The sequence below is a fragment of the Hylobates moloch genome, unplaced genomic scaffold, assembly GCF_009828535.3.
Source record: "Hylobates moloch isolate HMO894 unplaced genomic scaffold, HMol_V3 SCAFFOLD_3, whole genome shotgun sequence".
NCBI lineage: Eukaryota > Metazoa > Chordata > Mammalia > Primates > Hylobatidae > Hylobates > Hylobates moloch.
In genome coordinates this window covers 30,501,151-30,517,580 of record NW_026652278.1, presented here as the reverse complement: position 1 = coordinate 30,517,580, position 16,430 = coordinate 30,501,151, and the positions used below count along the sequence as shown (strand labels likewise).

Sequence of the window (16,430 nt, the reverse complement as noted above, 5' to 3'; positions counted from 1 at the left end):
AAAAAAAAAAAAATTGGGGGGATGCACTTAGTGATTACTGAGTCAGATGAAAATAGTGAATTCAATTGTTAGTATTTTTTGAAGAGTGTGGGAGAGTTTACCAGTACATGTCCGAATCTCAGGGGGTGTTTGAAATTTAAGTGTCATGGGTTATTGGTCCTTTTTCCATCCTTTTTTCCATCCTTCGTTAGGACTTAAGTTTATACAGCTTCTTAGAGATATCTTAGCATCTCTTCCATTAACACCATCAAAATAATCCATTTGTTGTTGTTTTTATTCCTGGTTACCAACCAAACTGTTTTATAGAGGAACTGATAGGATAATTACAGCCTCTTACAGCAGGGTAGCTAATTCCTTCTCACTGTAACATAATTCAGTAGATGAGGTGGGAAGGTCAATTCATTCTGAACTTCCTTTGAGTGGCTTTGGTGCTTGGGTTGACAGGAGGCCTTGTTTTATGACAGTTTCACTTAATAGAGCTCTATCCTTGGCATGGAGGCCAGGGTGGATATTAGTCGATAAAATGCTAATGTGATCAAATGTGTAAATTCAAGCTCGGGAAAGTGTTGTGTTCATGTGTGACCCCATGTTTGGGCAGCATTGTGGTGTTTGGAAGCAGGAGTGAGGAGTAGGAAAATGCTGAGGAGTAGGAAAAAACTGATTACATGTCACTTTCTTACAGTCCTTCTTAGAAACTTCTGTTGGCAAGTTTACTAATTTAGTACCCTGATTCGTCTTCTAAATTTAGTTTTCCTCAATTGTTTTTTTTCCTCTTTGGAGATAATATAAGCTTGAAACTCTGAGTGCACTGTTGGGAATTTAGTTTATTTACTGCAGTGAGGGAATAAAACATTCATGTTTCTCATAAGAGTGAGATGTGAATATTCCTTAAGCCTGGAGAAACTCTGGATACATCGAAGACTGTCACAGGAGGAATTGGAATATTGACATTGTGAATTTCAGTGTTAATATTAGAAACTGTGATTTTCAATTGTCTACTTTTGTATAGTTAGTGTTTATGAAGTTGTCATTCAGTAATGCTTTATTGCTATATAAGAAAGCCATGGATCTAAAACTCTTATGGAAAAGGGACTTCATAATCTCTGTCCGTTTACAAGTAAGTCTTTTAAGATATTTTTGATAAGACATTTATGTATATTTACCTGTATTTGTATACCAATTTGTGTTAAATACTTACATAAAAGTGACAAGTTTTTTGAACTGTTAGGCTGATGATGCCATGGGGGTTTTACAAGTAGTGTGTATGTTTGATGAACAGGACTTATGGAGATGTTTGGTGAAAAATCATGATCTTGCAGACAGCCAATTACCTAAGGTACGAAGAGAAGGGCAAAATGAAACACCCTCACAGCCTCAGTCAATCTGGCATAGCTGCCATCATTACAAAGCATATTCTACCTAATATGTCACTAAGCCAGCGTTGGAAGTTCATGCCACTTTAGGGAGCATGTTCCACTGTGGAGTTTGTTTTTTTTGTTTTGTTTTTTGTTTGTTTGTTTTGAGAGGGAATCTCGCTCTGTCACCCAGGCTAGAGTGCAGTGGTGTGATCTGGGCTCACCGCAACCTCTGCTTCCCAAATTTAAGCAATTCTCCTGCCTCAGGCTCCCGAGTAGTTGGGACCACAGGTGTGCTCCACCACACCCGGCTAATTTTTGTATTCTTAGTCAAGATGGGGTTTCACCTTGTTGGCCAGGCTGGTCTCAAACTCCTGACCTCAAGTGATCCACCTGCCTTAGCCTCCCAAAGCACTGGGATTACAAGCATTAGCCACTGCATCTGGCCTCCACTGCATTTCAAGAGCACTAAATAAGAAAGAAGCAATAATATCTGCCTTCCCTTCCTGGCCTCAGTGCCAGTGAGATGCTCTCCCTGCAGGAAAAAACCCTTTAAGTAATTGACAGGAATATAATTGCAAATAGAAACACATCATTTTTTAGTTTAAGCCCTAGATAAGATAAATTCCAAATTATTCAAGGAAAATGACCTAAGTAAACAAGAGTATTTTGTAAGTTACCACATACATACCTCCCACTACATATGCATAAAAAAGCCAAAACTTCAAGTTTTATCTGTAAAAGTAGATCTTTACACCAAAATGCATTTCAGAAGCAATAAAGACAGTTAAAAGCACAGTAAATCATGGAAAAAACTTTATTGGCTCTACATGCTTTAAATAACAAAATACTTATGTAAGAAATAGGAACATGATTTTGGTGGAAGTGTTTTTCCACCATCATAGAAGATCAGGCATACTAAAAAAAAAAGTCATAGTTCTAAACTGAATACCTTGTAAAATAGAATTAACAAATTTGAAGGAAATTAAACATAATCAAGAGAAATACACTTTCAAAAGCGCTTATGTGGGCTGGGTGTGGTAGCTCATGCCTGTAATCCCAGCACTTTGGGAGGTCAAGATAGGAGGATCGTTTGAGGATCGTTTGAGGCCAGAAGTGTATCAGCCTGGGCTGCAGAGCAAGATCCCCTTCTCTACAAAAAATTTTTTAAAAATTAGCCGGGCTTGGTGACCTGTGCCTACAGTCCCAGCTGCTCAGGAGGCTGAGGCAGGACTGCTTAAGCCCAGGTGTTCAAGGCTGCAGAGAGCTGTGATGGTGCCACTGTACTCCAGCCTGGGCAACAGAGTGAGAATGTCTCAATAAAAAAGCTATGTGACTCATAAAAATTGATCATTTATCATGTTGCAGTGTACATGCTAGTAAATACAAAAAGATAGAAATTTCATAAAACTACCTGAATCGATCATAATGAAATAAAATTCAAAATAAAAAATACATAAAAGTGCTGGGCATGGTGGCTCACGCCTGTAATCCCAGAACTTTGGGAGGTTGAGGCGGGCAGATCACTTGAGTCCAGGAGTTCAAGACCAGCCTGGGCAACGTGGTGAAACCCTGTCTTTACAAAAAATACAAACATTAGCTAGGAGTGGTGGCAGCTGCTCCGGAGGCTGAGGTGGGAGAATCACTTGAGCCTGGGAGGCAGAGATTGCAGTGAGCTGAGATCGTGCCACTGCACTCCAGCCTGAGGGACAGGGTGAGACCCCCATCTCCAAACAAAATAAGATAAATTTAAAAAAAGAAAAGGCTATATATTAAAAAATACTAAGTCATGTTAAAATTGTGATAAATGCTCTTATGTAGGTTTATATTCAAGACACAGAACATAGTGTATAATGTACTCTCGTTTTTGTAAAAGAAACATGCAAATCTACATGAAATATCTTCGGAAGGTTACCCAAGAAACTGGTAACAGCGAGTCTCTCTAAGGAGGCAACTTGAAAGACTGGAAACAGGGTGGAAAGAAGACTGACTTCTTCCTTGTATAGTTTAAATTTCTCACCATGTGCATGTACTATTTAATTTAAAAATAGAGCTAATGGCAAAATAAAAGTCCTAAATAGCAATGAGTTAGAGAAAACATATAGAATGTAATAAAATGTATATAGTATTACCATAAAAGTCTATTATTAAATAATGTAAATACCATAGAGGCGGTCTGTCAGTTTTAAGAAATCTTATTTCTTACATACTTAAAAAGAAAATAGAGAACTATAATTATGTGGAAAAAGAGCAAAGCAGCAAACTAAAAAAGAACAAATTAATGAAGATTGTTATATAAACTGGCCGGGCGTGGTGGCTTGCACCTGTAATCCCAGCACTTTGGGAGGCTGAGGCAGGTGGATCACTTGAAGTCAGGAGTTCGAGACCAGCCTGGCCAACATGGTGAAACCTTGTCTCTACTAAAAATGCAAAAATTAGCTGGACGTGTTGGCGTGCGCCTGTGGTCCCGGCTACTCAGGAAGCTGAGGCCTGAGAATCGCTTGAACCCAGAAGGCGGAGGTTGCGGTGAGCTGAGATTGCACCACTGTGCTCCAGCCTGGGCAACAGAGCGAGACTGTCTCAAAAATATATATATAATAATAATTTAAAATTGAAAATGCCTTATAACTCACAAATACAATCAAGATTTGGCTCTTTGAAAATATGAACAAAGTCAGTGTTCTGTTGGCATAATTGATGTGATAACAGGAAAAAAAAGTTCTCTCTTCCTCCATAAAAGCAGCTAGAATAAAAGGATTTGCTAGAAAAAAGTCAATCTTCAAAAAACTCACAATTTCTATATTATAGAACAAGAGATGGCATGATAGTCAGTTGCATTCTTTAAGACTAATATGGGCTTAATCCTAAAATCTGATAATATAGGCCAATCTCACTTGTCAACAGTGATGTAGAATTTCTAAATAAAATGGTAGCAGATAGCAACACACACCCAGGGTTACTGACTTGTGGCTGTGACTGAACTGGGTTTATTTTAGGAATGCAGTTCTAGTTTAAGAACAACAAAACCAAAATATGTCACATTAATTGGGAAAGTAGTAAAAAAAAAAAAGATATGTATGTCAGTATAAAATTGACTAGGTATGAGATCCCTTTGCTTAGAACTCTTATATATAACTATAAACTAAAACAAACTATCAAATAAATTCTCAATGTGTAGATGATACTTGGCTGACCCGGAAGGGCCCCGTCCCAGGGCTGTGGAGGGCTGCTGCTGTGCGAGCTCCCTTGCATTCAGCACACCTGGGCCTTTGTGTGTCCAAGATGACCGCACCCTCCAGCCCTTTGCCAAATTTGAGCTACTTTGAATATTTCTACAGCGTGTCCTGCTATTATTTGGCCTCCACTGGGTGTGACTGAATTACTTCCCTGTTAAATCCCACTCTGTTCCCTACTCATTAGCTCAGTGCTTCTCACAATTTAATGTGCAGAGGATTCACCTGTGGGTCTTGTTGAATTGCAGATCCTTCAGTATGAAATGAATGCTTCAGTAGGTCTGGGGTGGAGTCTGAGATGCTGCGTTACCGGCAAGCTCCCAGTTGACAGTAGCAAGGCTTAGCTGTGATGCTCCAAGTAATACCACGTGGCACCAGAGTGGCCAAGGCGGGTGCTGGCACTGACATCTGGTGGTAGCACTTGATTGGAAAATGGTCAGTCAGATGGTCCAAAATGTGTCTAAGTTAATTTTGACCATCAATATTTAGAAAAGTAAATTTAGCAAACTTGCTGAGTCTGGCCATTCCATCGCAGACTCCAGATTGAAAGCATTGCTAGAGAGTGTCAGGACACCAGGTCTCCCCAGGCTTTGAGTGGGCCTCTTTGGGTGCTGCTACTCCTCTCTCGGTTAATACAACCCGGTCTTTGTGCCCCTGGCATCTCATCACCTCCTTTCAGGAGTCAGGCCCTCCTGAATACTTTGTGATGGCGATTTAAAAAACAAGATGGTGAGCGGGAGACCTGGTGGCTGCTCAGCATGTGGCACATGGGGAAGTCCCACCTGGGAGCCGCATGGACTGATCCCGGGTTGGCACTGTTTGCACCAGTGTGGTTGTGCCCACGCTGGCTAGGGAAGCTTAGGATTCCACTTTGAAGCCAGGCATGGCACGGGCTGTTGAGTAGGTTGTGGACACTTAGAAACTTTGAGAAGAGGTTATCTGATACCTTTGTCCAAAGAAGGGCAGGATGCTGTGAGAGATGCTTTATTCAGGAAGCCAACTTTGCTGGTCCAGTGAGGCCTTCTTCCAAGTTCGTCAGTTTATAAGCATGAAGCCCTACTTCCCTCTGGGAATTCTTGGAATTCGTCATGTCCTGTCCTGGTTTTTTTGGCGATATGCTCGACTAGAGTAAACTTACAGATGTTTCAAAAGTAAAATCAATATCTAGCTTCCTTATATGGAAAAAGTTGTTATCTGAAAAGACACCTAATTAATTTCGAGCCAGGTAAGCCATCTCCTCCTGGGCCCTAATTTGTATACTGGTAGGTTATTTGAAAATGAATGTTTTTTGGAACTACTAACACGTAAATGAATAAGATATGTTTACTGGATGTTTTTAAAACTTGTCTGCCAGAAAAGCTTAAATCCTATAGAGAGGGATGTAGTGGGGTCGGCAGGTTTGAAAACTCTTGGAATTGTAGAGTCATAGAATGCTATTATAGAACTGAAAGAACTGTAGATACCCTTTAATCTATTGCAATTTTATATGAAGTAAAATTACTCTAATGTGATAACTCTTGCTAAGTGCTGAGATATTTTAACAAAGTTTTTGCCAGTTTGAGGCAGAATGAGAAAAATACAGTTGCGATGAGCTTTTCATAAAGCTATGTATATTCAGTTTGAAGACCTATTACTCTGAAATGATATATTTTCTAAATTTGAGGGGTTAAATGTCTGGTCTTTTATGAAATGATGGTTAACGGTAGACAGCTGGGTTTTTTTGTTTTGTTTTGTTTTGTTTTGTTTTTTGAGACAGTGCCTCACTATTTCGCCCAGGCTGGTCTTGAGCTCCTGACCTCAAGCAATCCTCCTGCCTCAGCCTCCCCAGTAACCGGGATTACAGGTGTGAGCCACTGTGCCTGGCAATAGTTGTGTTTTTTAAAATAAATACCTTTATTTTGCCCAGGCATGGTGGCTCATGCCTGTAATCCCAACACTTTGGGAGACTGAGGAGGGAGGATCAGCCAGGAGTTTAAGACCAGCCTGGGAAACATAGTGAGATCCCGTCTCTATGAAAAAATAGAAAAATTAGCGGGCATGGTGGTGCACGCCTGTAGTGCCAGCTGCTCTGGAGGCTGAGTTACAGGCGTTGCTTGAACTCGGGAGTTCAAGGCTGCAGGATTCTCACCGCAGGTGCGGTTAGCCATGATTTCACCACTGCACTCCAGCCTGGGTGACAGAGTTAAGACCTTGTCTGAAAAAAATAAATTTTAAAACCATCTTTATGAAAAAAAATTTGGCAACCCCATATCTTTCCCTGTATCTGTCGCTGTAGAGTTGCGTCTTACTGGCCGTTAGGATGGAAATGTCTAGGAATCACTGAGCTAGCATATCCGCCCCACAGCATTGGATCTCGACTAGATGGAGTCCAGAGGGAAGATGGCAGATCCTCCCCTGCTTGGAATCCTGTCTGGAAGGACAGAAGAAGCATCAGCTGAAATGGCAGTGGTCTGGAGTTTTGAGTCTTGCAGCTGCCCTTGCTTAATCAGCTGACTCAGCTACACTGCCTTTGAGGGAGTCCCTTGAGAGGCCAGGGCACACAGTTTCCAGGGCTGGGGCCATTGTTCACAGACAGAGCCTTAAAGGAATGATTCCCAAAGTTTGTGGCTTGCTAGAATCACCTGGAAAGCTTTTTAAATAAAATCCTGATACCCAGATTCACCTATATTGTTAAATGAGAACGGCTGAGGGCCGGAGCCAGAGTCGGTAATTTGGGAATTTCTGCTTTGAGTGTGCAAGGCAGAGCTTCATGCCTCAGAGTGGAACCACCACACATTTCCAAGAGACAGATGGTGTGAACCTATGGATTAAATAGAAAGAAAGACGCACAGTTTTCTGTTTTACAGTCTTGTTTTGGTAGTGCCTGCCCTACTAGTCCTGACAAGTTTTATCTCCAAAGAATAGTGACCTGGCATCTCTCTGCAGGGACACAACACAAAAGGCCCTGTAACTTGTACAACAAACGCTCCAGATAACTGGAGACCCCCAGGAACGGAAGTCACCATGAGGCTCCACTGCATTTTGACCCTTCCTCCTGATTTCCTGCATGGAGGGTCAGGCTCAGAGCTGGTCACGCAGCCACTCTTGAGGTTACAAACTACAAAGCAGACATTTGCAGCCAGCACATAAGTGTCAGTTCAGGAAGAGATGGACACGGAATTGGGGAGACATGTACCGCAGCCACTCCTGTGTTTGTTGCTATCTCTGAACCTTGTTCCTATCTCTGAACCTTGTTCCTCCCCTCCTCTTTGAAGGGACCCTACTTCAGGGACTTCCCCAGCACCCAGAGTCCTGAATTTTCAACAGCCTTCCCGTGGCCCCACAGATGGGGACGTCCTGCTGCCTGTCCCTCTCCTGCCAGGGCCACCGTCCTCCCACTGATTCCTCTGTGGGGTAGGAAAGCCTCCTGCAGCCCCCAGCGGCCTGTGGTCAGTGATTGCCCCCGGCGGCCTTGAGCACCTTGAGGCCCTGACCGTCCTTGCCCCTGGAATGCTCCTGTCCCCTGCTCTTCTGCTGTGGTGCCGCTGTCTGGCCCTCCCTTGTCAGGCTCTGCCATGGTCCTGTTAGTTTCAGTTTTCCCTCCTGCTGTCAGTCACGGGCCGCGCTTCGGTCCTTTTCCTGTCTCACGTCCCTGTCTCCAGCCCTGACCTCTCTCCAGACCTTCTTTCTTCCACTCGTGGTGTCCCTGTTCCTCAGCCCCTCCCAATGGGCCTCTGGTTCCTATACTCCTGTCTCCCTGATGGCTTCTTCGAATCATGCTGGTCCCTTATCAATAGCTTCTCTACCGCACTCCCTCCCCAGGCGTGTGGCTGCCACCCTCGCGGAAGCAGACTCTGTTCCTCCACCCAGGACCCAACCCCGCCAGCCAATCGCCTGGGGATCTGCTCACCCAGCTGCCTTCCAGAACTGCCCTAACTCCTCCCTGCAAACCCAGAGCCTGGCCGGCCGCTGCTGCCACCCTGGGCCTCCCTCATGCTGGCCCCTTCTCTTGGTCATCCGCAGCTTTTCCTTCCTGTATGTGATTTGTCTTTATATAAGAACAAGAAGTAAGATTTTTCTGGGAGTTTCTGTTCCCAATGTCGTTTTCCTCATGCTGAGCTCTTGTATGCCATGTGGACCATTGCTTCTCATGTGCTCGCCTGTCCCCGCTGCATGGTCAGCCCCGTGGGGGATGACGGCTGTCATCTCCGACTCCACAGTGTCATCTCTAGGGCCCTGCCTGTGTGGGGAGGGTTTGCAGCACCTGCCCATTTGCAGGTGGATTTTATATCATGGGTGGAGTTGTAAGTTTATATGGCAAGATAATTGGCTAGGGACTGGTGATCCGTCATTTCTGTTGAGCAGGAAAACCTGAGAGGCAGTAGTTCTCCTGAAGAAATGGCCCAAGAAAGAGCTTTTGTAATTGGAAACTTAATATAAAATAATAGTTTGCATCAGGTGGCACAGCATCTTTTTTTTTTTTTTCTTTGAGACAGGGTCTCATTCTGTGGCCCGGGCTGGAGTGCAGTGGAGCCACCACGGCTCACTGCCTCACAGGTTCAAGTAATCCTCCCAAGTAGCTGAGACTACAGGTGCACGCCACCATGCCTGGCTTATTTTTGTAGAGGTGGGGTCTTGCCGTGTTGTCCAGGCTGATCTTGAACTCCTGGGCTCAAGCAATTTGCCCGCCTCGGTCTCCCAAAGTGCTGAGGTTACAGGTATGAGCCACTGCCCCCAGCCTCCTAGCATCCTGATGAAGAGCTTGTTCTTTACCAAATCTTGCTGATCCCCCCTGCCCTGATTTGTAGGAGGGGAATGATTTGTCTGCTGCATCAAGTTGTGCACATTAAATGAATTCATAAAACACTGATGTGTTAGCACAATTCCTTTTCAACACATGGCATCTTAATTTTCACCCATTGTAAAGGATGCCTCACACAGTTGTAGCAGTGGGAACAAGAGCATTTCTGACCCTTGGCCTGAGAATCTAGAAGTGAAACTGACTTAGAGCATTTCAGTAGCCCAGAAAACACAATGAGCACCTACCATGCAGGGATTATAGTGGACCCTAGGGTTCCAGGGATGAATAAGACACTGTCCCAAAAGAACTCATCAAGGTAAAGAAGAAGTTGTCGACAAGTTAGTGAAAGTGAAGAAAAGGGAAGATCTTAGGGGGAGGAGAGAAGAACTTTGTTTTAATGGAAGGAGACTTTCTTCAAAGTGCTTTTCCAAGACAGGAGAAAAATCCCATGGAACTTAAGTGCCTCCAGGAGTGTAGACAGCAAGTTACCAGCCTGCGAGGGGTCTGCTCAGTGGTCAGGACACCATGCTTGTGAGACAGAGTGGGTTCTACCCAGGTTATTCCTCTCTGCTCCATGGCCACAAACCATGTTGGCCCTTGACCCTGATTCAGCCCTGGCCCTGGCTCCTCGGACAGCCTAGTCAGCCATCGCCCAGCGTCATCTTGGTGCTGGTCCCACTGATGGAGCAAGAGCACCATCTTTCCATTGCTGGAGGCCTCCTGAAGAATCCAAGAACTACAGATATTGGGAAGATACTAAGTGGACTCACAGAAAGTAAACATCACAGGCCAGGCACAGTGGTTCACGCCTGTAATCCCTTTGGGAGCACTTTGGGAGGCCAAGACAGTGAGACAGGATTATTTGAGCTCAAGAGTTAAAAACCAGCCTAGGTAACGTAGCGAGATCTATCTCTACAAAGAAAATTGTATTTTAAGTTTTTAATATAAGAATTATTTTAAAAATAAACATCACATTTACACTGTCACCTCTGCATAATCAGCCAAATCCAGTTTTCATATTTAAAGCAAATGAGCCCCCTCCTCTCAGTGGGAAAGATGAGCTGAAGCTTTGCTCCCTCGATAGTGTTGGGAAAGGAAATTAGCTAAGGAAGGACCAAATATTGTACAGAGTGTGCCAGTAGGCTTTTGCAACTGGACTGAAAATATCTGCCTTTTCTCTCCACAGGGGAAAGTGGAAGTCGAAGCTGGGAAAGAAGGTATGAAGTTTGAAGCGAGTGCCTTCTCATACTATGGCGTGATGGCCCTGACAGCCTCTCCAGGTATATTTGGTTCCCAGCCGCATAGGGCAGGACCACGTGTTAGGAAGTAAGGCTCCTCTCCTTTCATCCTTCCCTCTCTATCTGCCAGCTGACCCCATTCATTTCCTTTTTGAACTTTTTTTTGAAGTATATCATATATGCAGAAAATCTGCACAAATCCTAAGTATACACCTCCATGAATTCTCACAAACTGAACACATGTAAAGCGGCACCCAGACCAAGAGACAGGGCGTTACCAGCCCTACAGAACTCCCATCACACTCCCTTTTAGTCACTGGTCCCCCAGAGTAACTGCTGTCTTGACTTCTCAGTTAGCCTAATTTTGCCTGCTTTTGAACTTGCCATAAATGGAGACACTGTGTGTGTTACACAGAGGCTAGCTCATTTCTGTGTCGTGCTTGTCACATCACCTCTGTTGCTGTGTGTGATCACACTCTATTTCCTCTTGCCATGTCTAGTACGCCACTGTGTGAATACACAGCAGTGCACGTGTCCTTTCATTGCTGATAGACATTGGGGTAGTCCTGTCTGGAGCTACTGTGAATATGTGGCTTTGAACATTCTTATACATGTCTTTGGGTGAACGTGTGTGTCCATTTCTGCTGGCTGTGCACCTGGGACTGACACTGGGGGTCAGAGGGTGTGCCTCTGGATTCAGCTCTGATGTACCTGCTTACTCCCAACCTGTGCTGTGTGAATTCCGGTTGCTCTGCATCCAGCCCTTGGTATGGAAGAGTCTGTTAAATGTTAGCAGTTTGGGAGGTCTTAATTTGCATGTTTCTGAGGACGAATGAGGTTGTTGCTGTATACTGACGGCCTGTGGCCGGCTCTTATCTGGAGAGCTGGCCAGGTGAGCCAGCCAGTTAAGGGTGGGTGGCCATGGGGGATTGACAGTTCTCTGAGCACAAGATTCCAAGATGCCAGCCAGCCGGATGTGCTCTCAGACATGAACACAGATAGATACCTGGTGGCTTGCTGGCCTCTGGGGATGGCGCTGCTTGGCAGAGCGCACACGCTTGCTATTAATACCTTAGGCAGCCCGAACAGGTCGGGCAGGTCGACAGAGGTGCTGGGGTGCCACCTTGTGGCAAAAACACCAAATGATGTGCGGTTTTAGGAAACTTCATTTACAAACCTTAAACCTAAAAATAACTCATTTTAAAAGAATTCCTGAAAGCCAGGCTTCAAAGGGGAGGAGATACCTCCAGACAAGACTGTTTCTGTGACATTGGTCTTCATCGACTGCTCCACCCAGTAGTCCGAGGAACCCAAAGATGTTTCAGTTAGAAAGTCACTGAGACTTCAAGAATTCTGTCGTATTTCTAAACTTCCTCTGTCCCAAATGCCCCTTCTCACTATCCTCGTGCAGGTGTTTGAGTCCTGGGGGCACGGTGTCCCCACTGTCAACTGCTGACCAACACCCAACACCCATTGTGAACATGGGCCTGTCTGACCTTACTTAATGAGTAGGTTTCTGTTGTAAACTTGAAGGTGACCTTCGTTTTCACTGCTTAGTGAGAGAGACAGGGTAGCTCTTACCTAGGCTTGAGAAGACCTGGGTTATAGCTTCAGTTCCATCACAGGCAGGTCGTGTGGTGTTGAACGAGGCCCTTGGTCTCCTCCTTGTTAAGAGGATATAATGATACCAGCTCATGTGATTATTAGAAGACTAGGATGCAGTGATCCTTACACAAGTGCTTCGTCCCCTTGAAAGCATGAGGGGAAATGTGGGTATAGTAGAAAGGTGCCTGACTGAGTTTCGGCAGCTGACCTCAGATTAGCCCCAAGTGAGCAGAACCAGATTTATAAGATGGCTTTGAAAAGAAACTAGGAGTGGGTTGTACATTTCTACCAATTACTGGTTCCTGAAACATAAATACCAGCCCAGTTCCTATTGAACTGTAATGGAAGGACAAGTCTCATTCAGAAAAGGATGTGGTGAGCAGTCCTCTGAGTCTGGAACTGCTAAAAAGGAAGGGGAAATCACTTGAGGTCAGGAGTTCAAGACCAGCCTGGCCAACATGGTGAAACCCTGTCTCTACTAAAAATACAAAAATTAGGCAGGCATGGTGGCCACATGCCTGTAGTCCTAGCTACTTGGGAGGCTGAGGCAGGAGAATCGCTTGAACCCAGGAGGTGGAGGTTGCAGTGAGCTCAGAGCACGCCACTATACTCCAGCCCAGGTGACAGAGCGAGAATCCGTCTCAAAAAAGTGGGGGGAATTTCATTAATGGCATCTTATCTATTCCAAAGCCTAGTATTTTACTTAACTTTACAACTAAGATTTGGGATTTTGTATATTCATTGAGAGGCACAGTACAGATATCGTAAGGTAAAGTTTCTGTTTATTGATGTTCGCTGTCTGGGGAAAACCGACAATAATCAGTTCTTAAGACCTACCTGCCCCAGAGGTGTGATTCCTGCTCAACATTTCATGTTCTGAGACTTTTCAATCTGATGGGGCAGTGAGTAAGCGGTGATGAGGATGACTCTGGTCTGCATTCCCAGGAAACCTGTGTATGTGTTCTTTACTTACTTTCCTCTATGTTGAGATTTGAAAGCATTCCTAACAATTCAAAGCTTCAGGTCAAAATTAAAATAAGCTAAAGTTGCACAGATGGGGAGCTGTAGGCTGTGCAGTGAGTGAGTATTGGGGTGCAGGCACCAGCGGCTTGGGTCAGGCTCTTAGGGCAGTTGACTAATCGAGCTCCCCTTTTGCGCAGCTACTTGTGATTTAAGCCCTTAAGAGTTGCACGTTTCAAGCTATCAACCCCAATTGGTTATTAGTGGCTTAAGAGATTTCTTGGTTAGTAACAAACTCGTGGGTAGGATTTCTCCTGATCTTGGCCTCCCTGTATTCCTCTTCCTGGAAAGCAGTGTGTGTTGTTTTGTTTCTATAATACCATACCGACTTGCATTTCTGCAACTGAATGCTCATATTGTATTGGTAGAAAAGTATCCCCTCCTGTCCCCTGATTACAGAGATCTCTTTTCTTGCCTTTTGATGCGATCTCACCCTGTTTTTCTCCATTTTTCAGTTCCTTTGTCCCTGTCTCGTACCTTTGTTGTCAGCAGAACAGAGTTGTTAGCAGCAGGTTCTCCAGGTAATTCTGCATGCTTCCTTTCCGTAATTCTCCCGATTGCCTTCCTTGTCCCCCATCATGCCTGGCTGGCTGGGTCTGCTCCCTTTACCTGGACAGGCTATTTTCAGTGTTCCTTGGAGCGCTAAAGCTCTAAGGTTCCATAACTTTATAGCGAGCTCTCCAGGAAAGCATAAGCCACAGCAGGTGGAGAGTCCGGAACACCGCAAAGTCACCATGCACAGGAGTAGCCATGAAGCGTGGAAAGGGAGGGCGGCTCTGGTGTGGATTGTTAGCGCTCCCTGCCCGCGCGGCTGACCTTGAATTTTCAGGTCAGCAGTAGGGGAGTGTTCTTGGTTCTTATTCTGACCTCAGCAAGTTATGGTGTGTGGAGTTTGCAGAGGCCCTGAGGGCCTCAAACCCTGAGGCCGCTTTTATAGAGCACATTTGCCAAAGACCTGAGAGCTGTGAACTCTTCTTGGTAAGCAAGAAAAATACCCCGTCCCCACAGGCGCACGACATTCCTGTATCCTGGGTTCTTCCCATATCCGTGTGAGTGGAGCACGAGCACCTCTGCTGTCCGCCAGGCAGGTGGCCCTACTTCTCCCCACCACCAGGCAGGCGGCCCCGCTTCTCCCCACCACCTGACTTTGTTTTGGAGTGAACACCCAGCACATTCCTATCCCGCTGCTGCCGACTGCCCTGCAGGAGAGGGTGGCCAGTCCTAACTAATACGTCCAGCCATTAAAAAGGGAAAAGGCTTAATCTGTCTTTAATTAAAATTGCTGGGATTTCCTAGTTGGTAACACAATTTTCCTATATTTATCTTCGGAGTTTTTTCCATAATTACTATCATAAAACTTTGGAACATAAATTTGGCCACAAAACCTGCCCTGAACTGGGGGTCAGCCACTACGGTTTTCGCTCTACTTAATGTGAATCCTCGTCCGTCTCACCAAAAGTTAATGTGTTTGCAGACTAGGGCCGCCCCAGAATTGCTGGTGGTATATGTAACGGGTGTACGGACCGTATCACCTTCCAGAATTCAAACATCTCTCTGGCCCCCAAGGGCTTCATATGAAGAATGTGGACCTTTATTATTAATATTTTAAGTAAGATGGCATTTGAGGCTCTGAGCAGTGGGCTGAAGCTCAGGGTTGCAGCGCCCCTGCTGGCGCTGGCGCCTGTCGAGCTGTTGAAAGGGACATGGAAGGCAGGGCCTGCTCCTCCAGAGGGTGGCCATGGGGCCAGGCATCAGGCTGTTGGCAGAGGAGAGGGTCCACTCACACAAACAGAGGGCAGTGGGGCGAGAGGAAGCAGACTGAGTCTAGATGCTTTGGAAGATCAGAGAAATCGCCCTAAAATCCTCCTCAGGAGAAAACAGGAGACTCAGAATTAATGCAGGAGGCCTCAGACCAGCAAAGTACCTTGAAATGTTTTGTTTTTATAGCCTTCAAATGTTAACACACAAACACTGTTTCAAAGGTATCTGTAGAAATGGTGATGAGATTGGTGGCCAAAGCGCAGGGATACAGCAGGATCTCGTTTCAAAAATGGACTAATCTGTCACCCTGGGCGAAGTCACTGCATGTGCAAAACCTTGGTCATGGGGTGGGCGCATGGTGGCAAGGTCTGGGAGGAAGCTGACAAGAAAGAATAGAAAATGCCAACTGGGCTCACTTATGGGGTACCTACCGTTGTCAGATAAGCACTTTGTACATGATCTTATTTTTAATCCTTGTCAGACCTTATAAGATGGGTACCAGGGCTGGGTGCAGCACTCACGCCTGTAATCCCAGCACTTTGGGAGGCCGAGGCGGGTGGATCACCTGAGGTCAGGAGTTCAAGACCAGCTTGGTCAACACAGTAAAACCCCGTCTCTACTAAAAATACAAAAATTAGCTGGGCTTGGTGGTGCATGCCTGTAATCCCAGCTACTCAGGAGGCTGAGGCAAGAGAATTGCTTGAACCTGGGAGGCGGAGGTTGCAGTGAGCCAAGATCGCAGCACTGCACTCCAGCCTGGGTGACGAGAGGGAGACTGTCTCAAAACAAAACAAAACAAAACAAAAGGGTACCAGGTACCATCATCCACGTTTTACAGATAAAGAATCTGAAACTTAGCAAAATTGGGTCACCTATTCAAAGATCCATTCTGCTAAATATAAAAGTCTGATAAATTGTTAATTTGCCTTGTTCTCATAGAAGTGGAAACAAGGGGAACTGCCACTCTGAATTTAATTTGTCTAACAATGGAAAATTAGTTCATGACTTGACAATTGGAGGGAGAGTTAAGATACAAAAATTTTAGGAGAAAGTGGCCGGGCGCGGTGGCTCACGCCTGTAATCCCAGCACTTTGGGAGGCTGAGGCGACCAGATCACTTGAGCTCAGGAGTTCAAGACCAGGCTGGGGAACATGGCAAAACCCCATCTGTACCAAAAATACAAAAATTAGCCGGGCATGGTGGCACACGCCTATAGTCCCAGCTACTTAGGAGGCTGAGGTAGGAGGATCCCCTGAGCCCAGGAGATTGAGGCTACAGTGAGCCAAGATCACACTGCTGCATTCCAGCGTGGGTGACAAAGCAAGACCCTGTCTCAAAAAGAAAAAAATATTAGGAGAAAGCGAACTCATCAGTGGAGATTCTTGGAGTACTTATGTTTTGTTCTGGGTGTCCTGTTTTAAGACGGTGATGGGGTGAG

The 16,430-nt window shown here is 45.2% G+C and overlaps 1 protein-coding gene across 4 annotated transcripts in view; it reads left to right on the top strand.

Annotated features, from left to right (window-relative positions):
• CNNM2 (cyclin and CBS domain divalent metal cation transport mediator 2) overlaps window positions 1-16,430 on the top strand; it is a 172,646-nt gene that overhangs the window by 147,769 nt on the left and 8,447 nt on the right. The window contains exons 5-7 of one of the 4 annotated variants that reach the window (XR_009212715.1): window positions 7,843-8,016; window positions 10,555-10,648; window positions 13,687-13,752. Coding sequence is in view for 3 of the 4 variants with exons in the window: in XM_032178703.2 (XP_032034594.1) it covers window positions 7,843-8,016; window positions 10,555-10,648 (268 nt within the window). In the remaining variant the exon portion in view is untranslated. The remainder of the gene's footprint in view (window positions 1-7,842; window positions 8,017-10,554; window positions 10,649-13,686; window positions 13,753-16,430) is intronic. The other 3 variants (XM_032178703.2, XM_032178714.2, XM_032178724.2) reach the window with 3 other exon arrangements.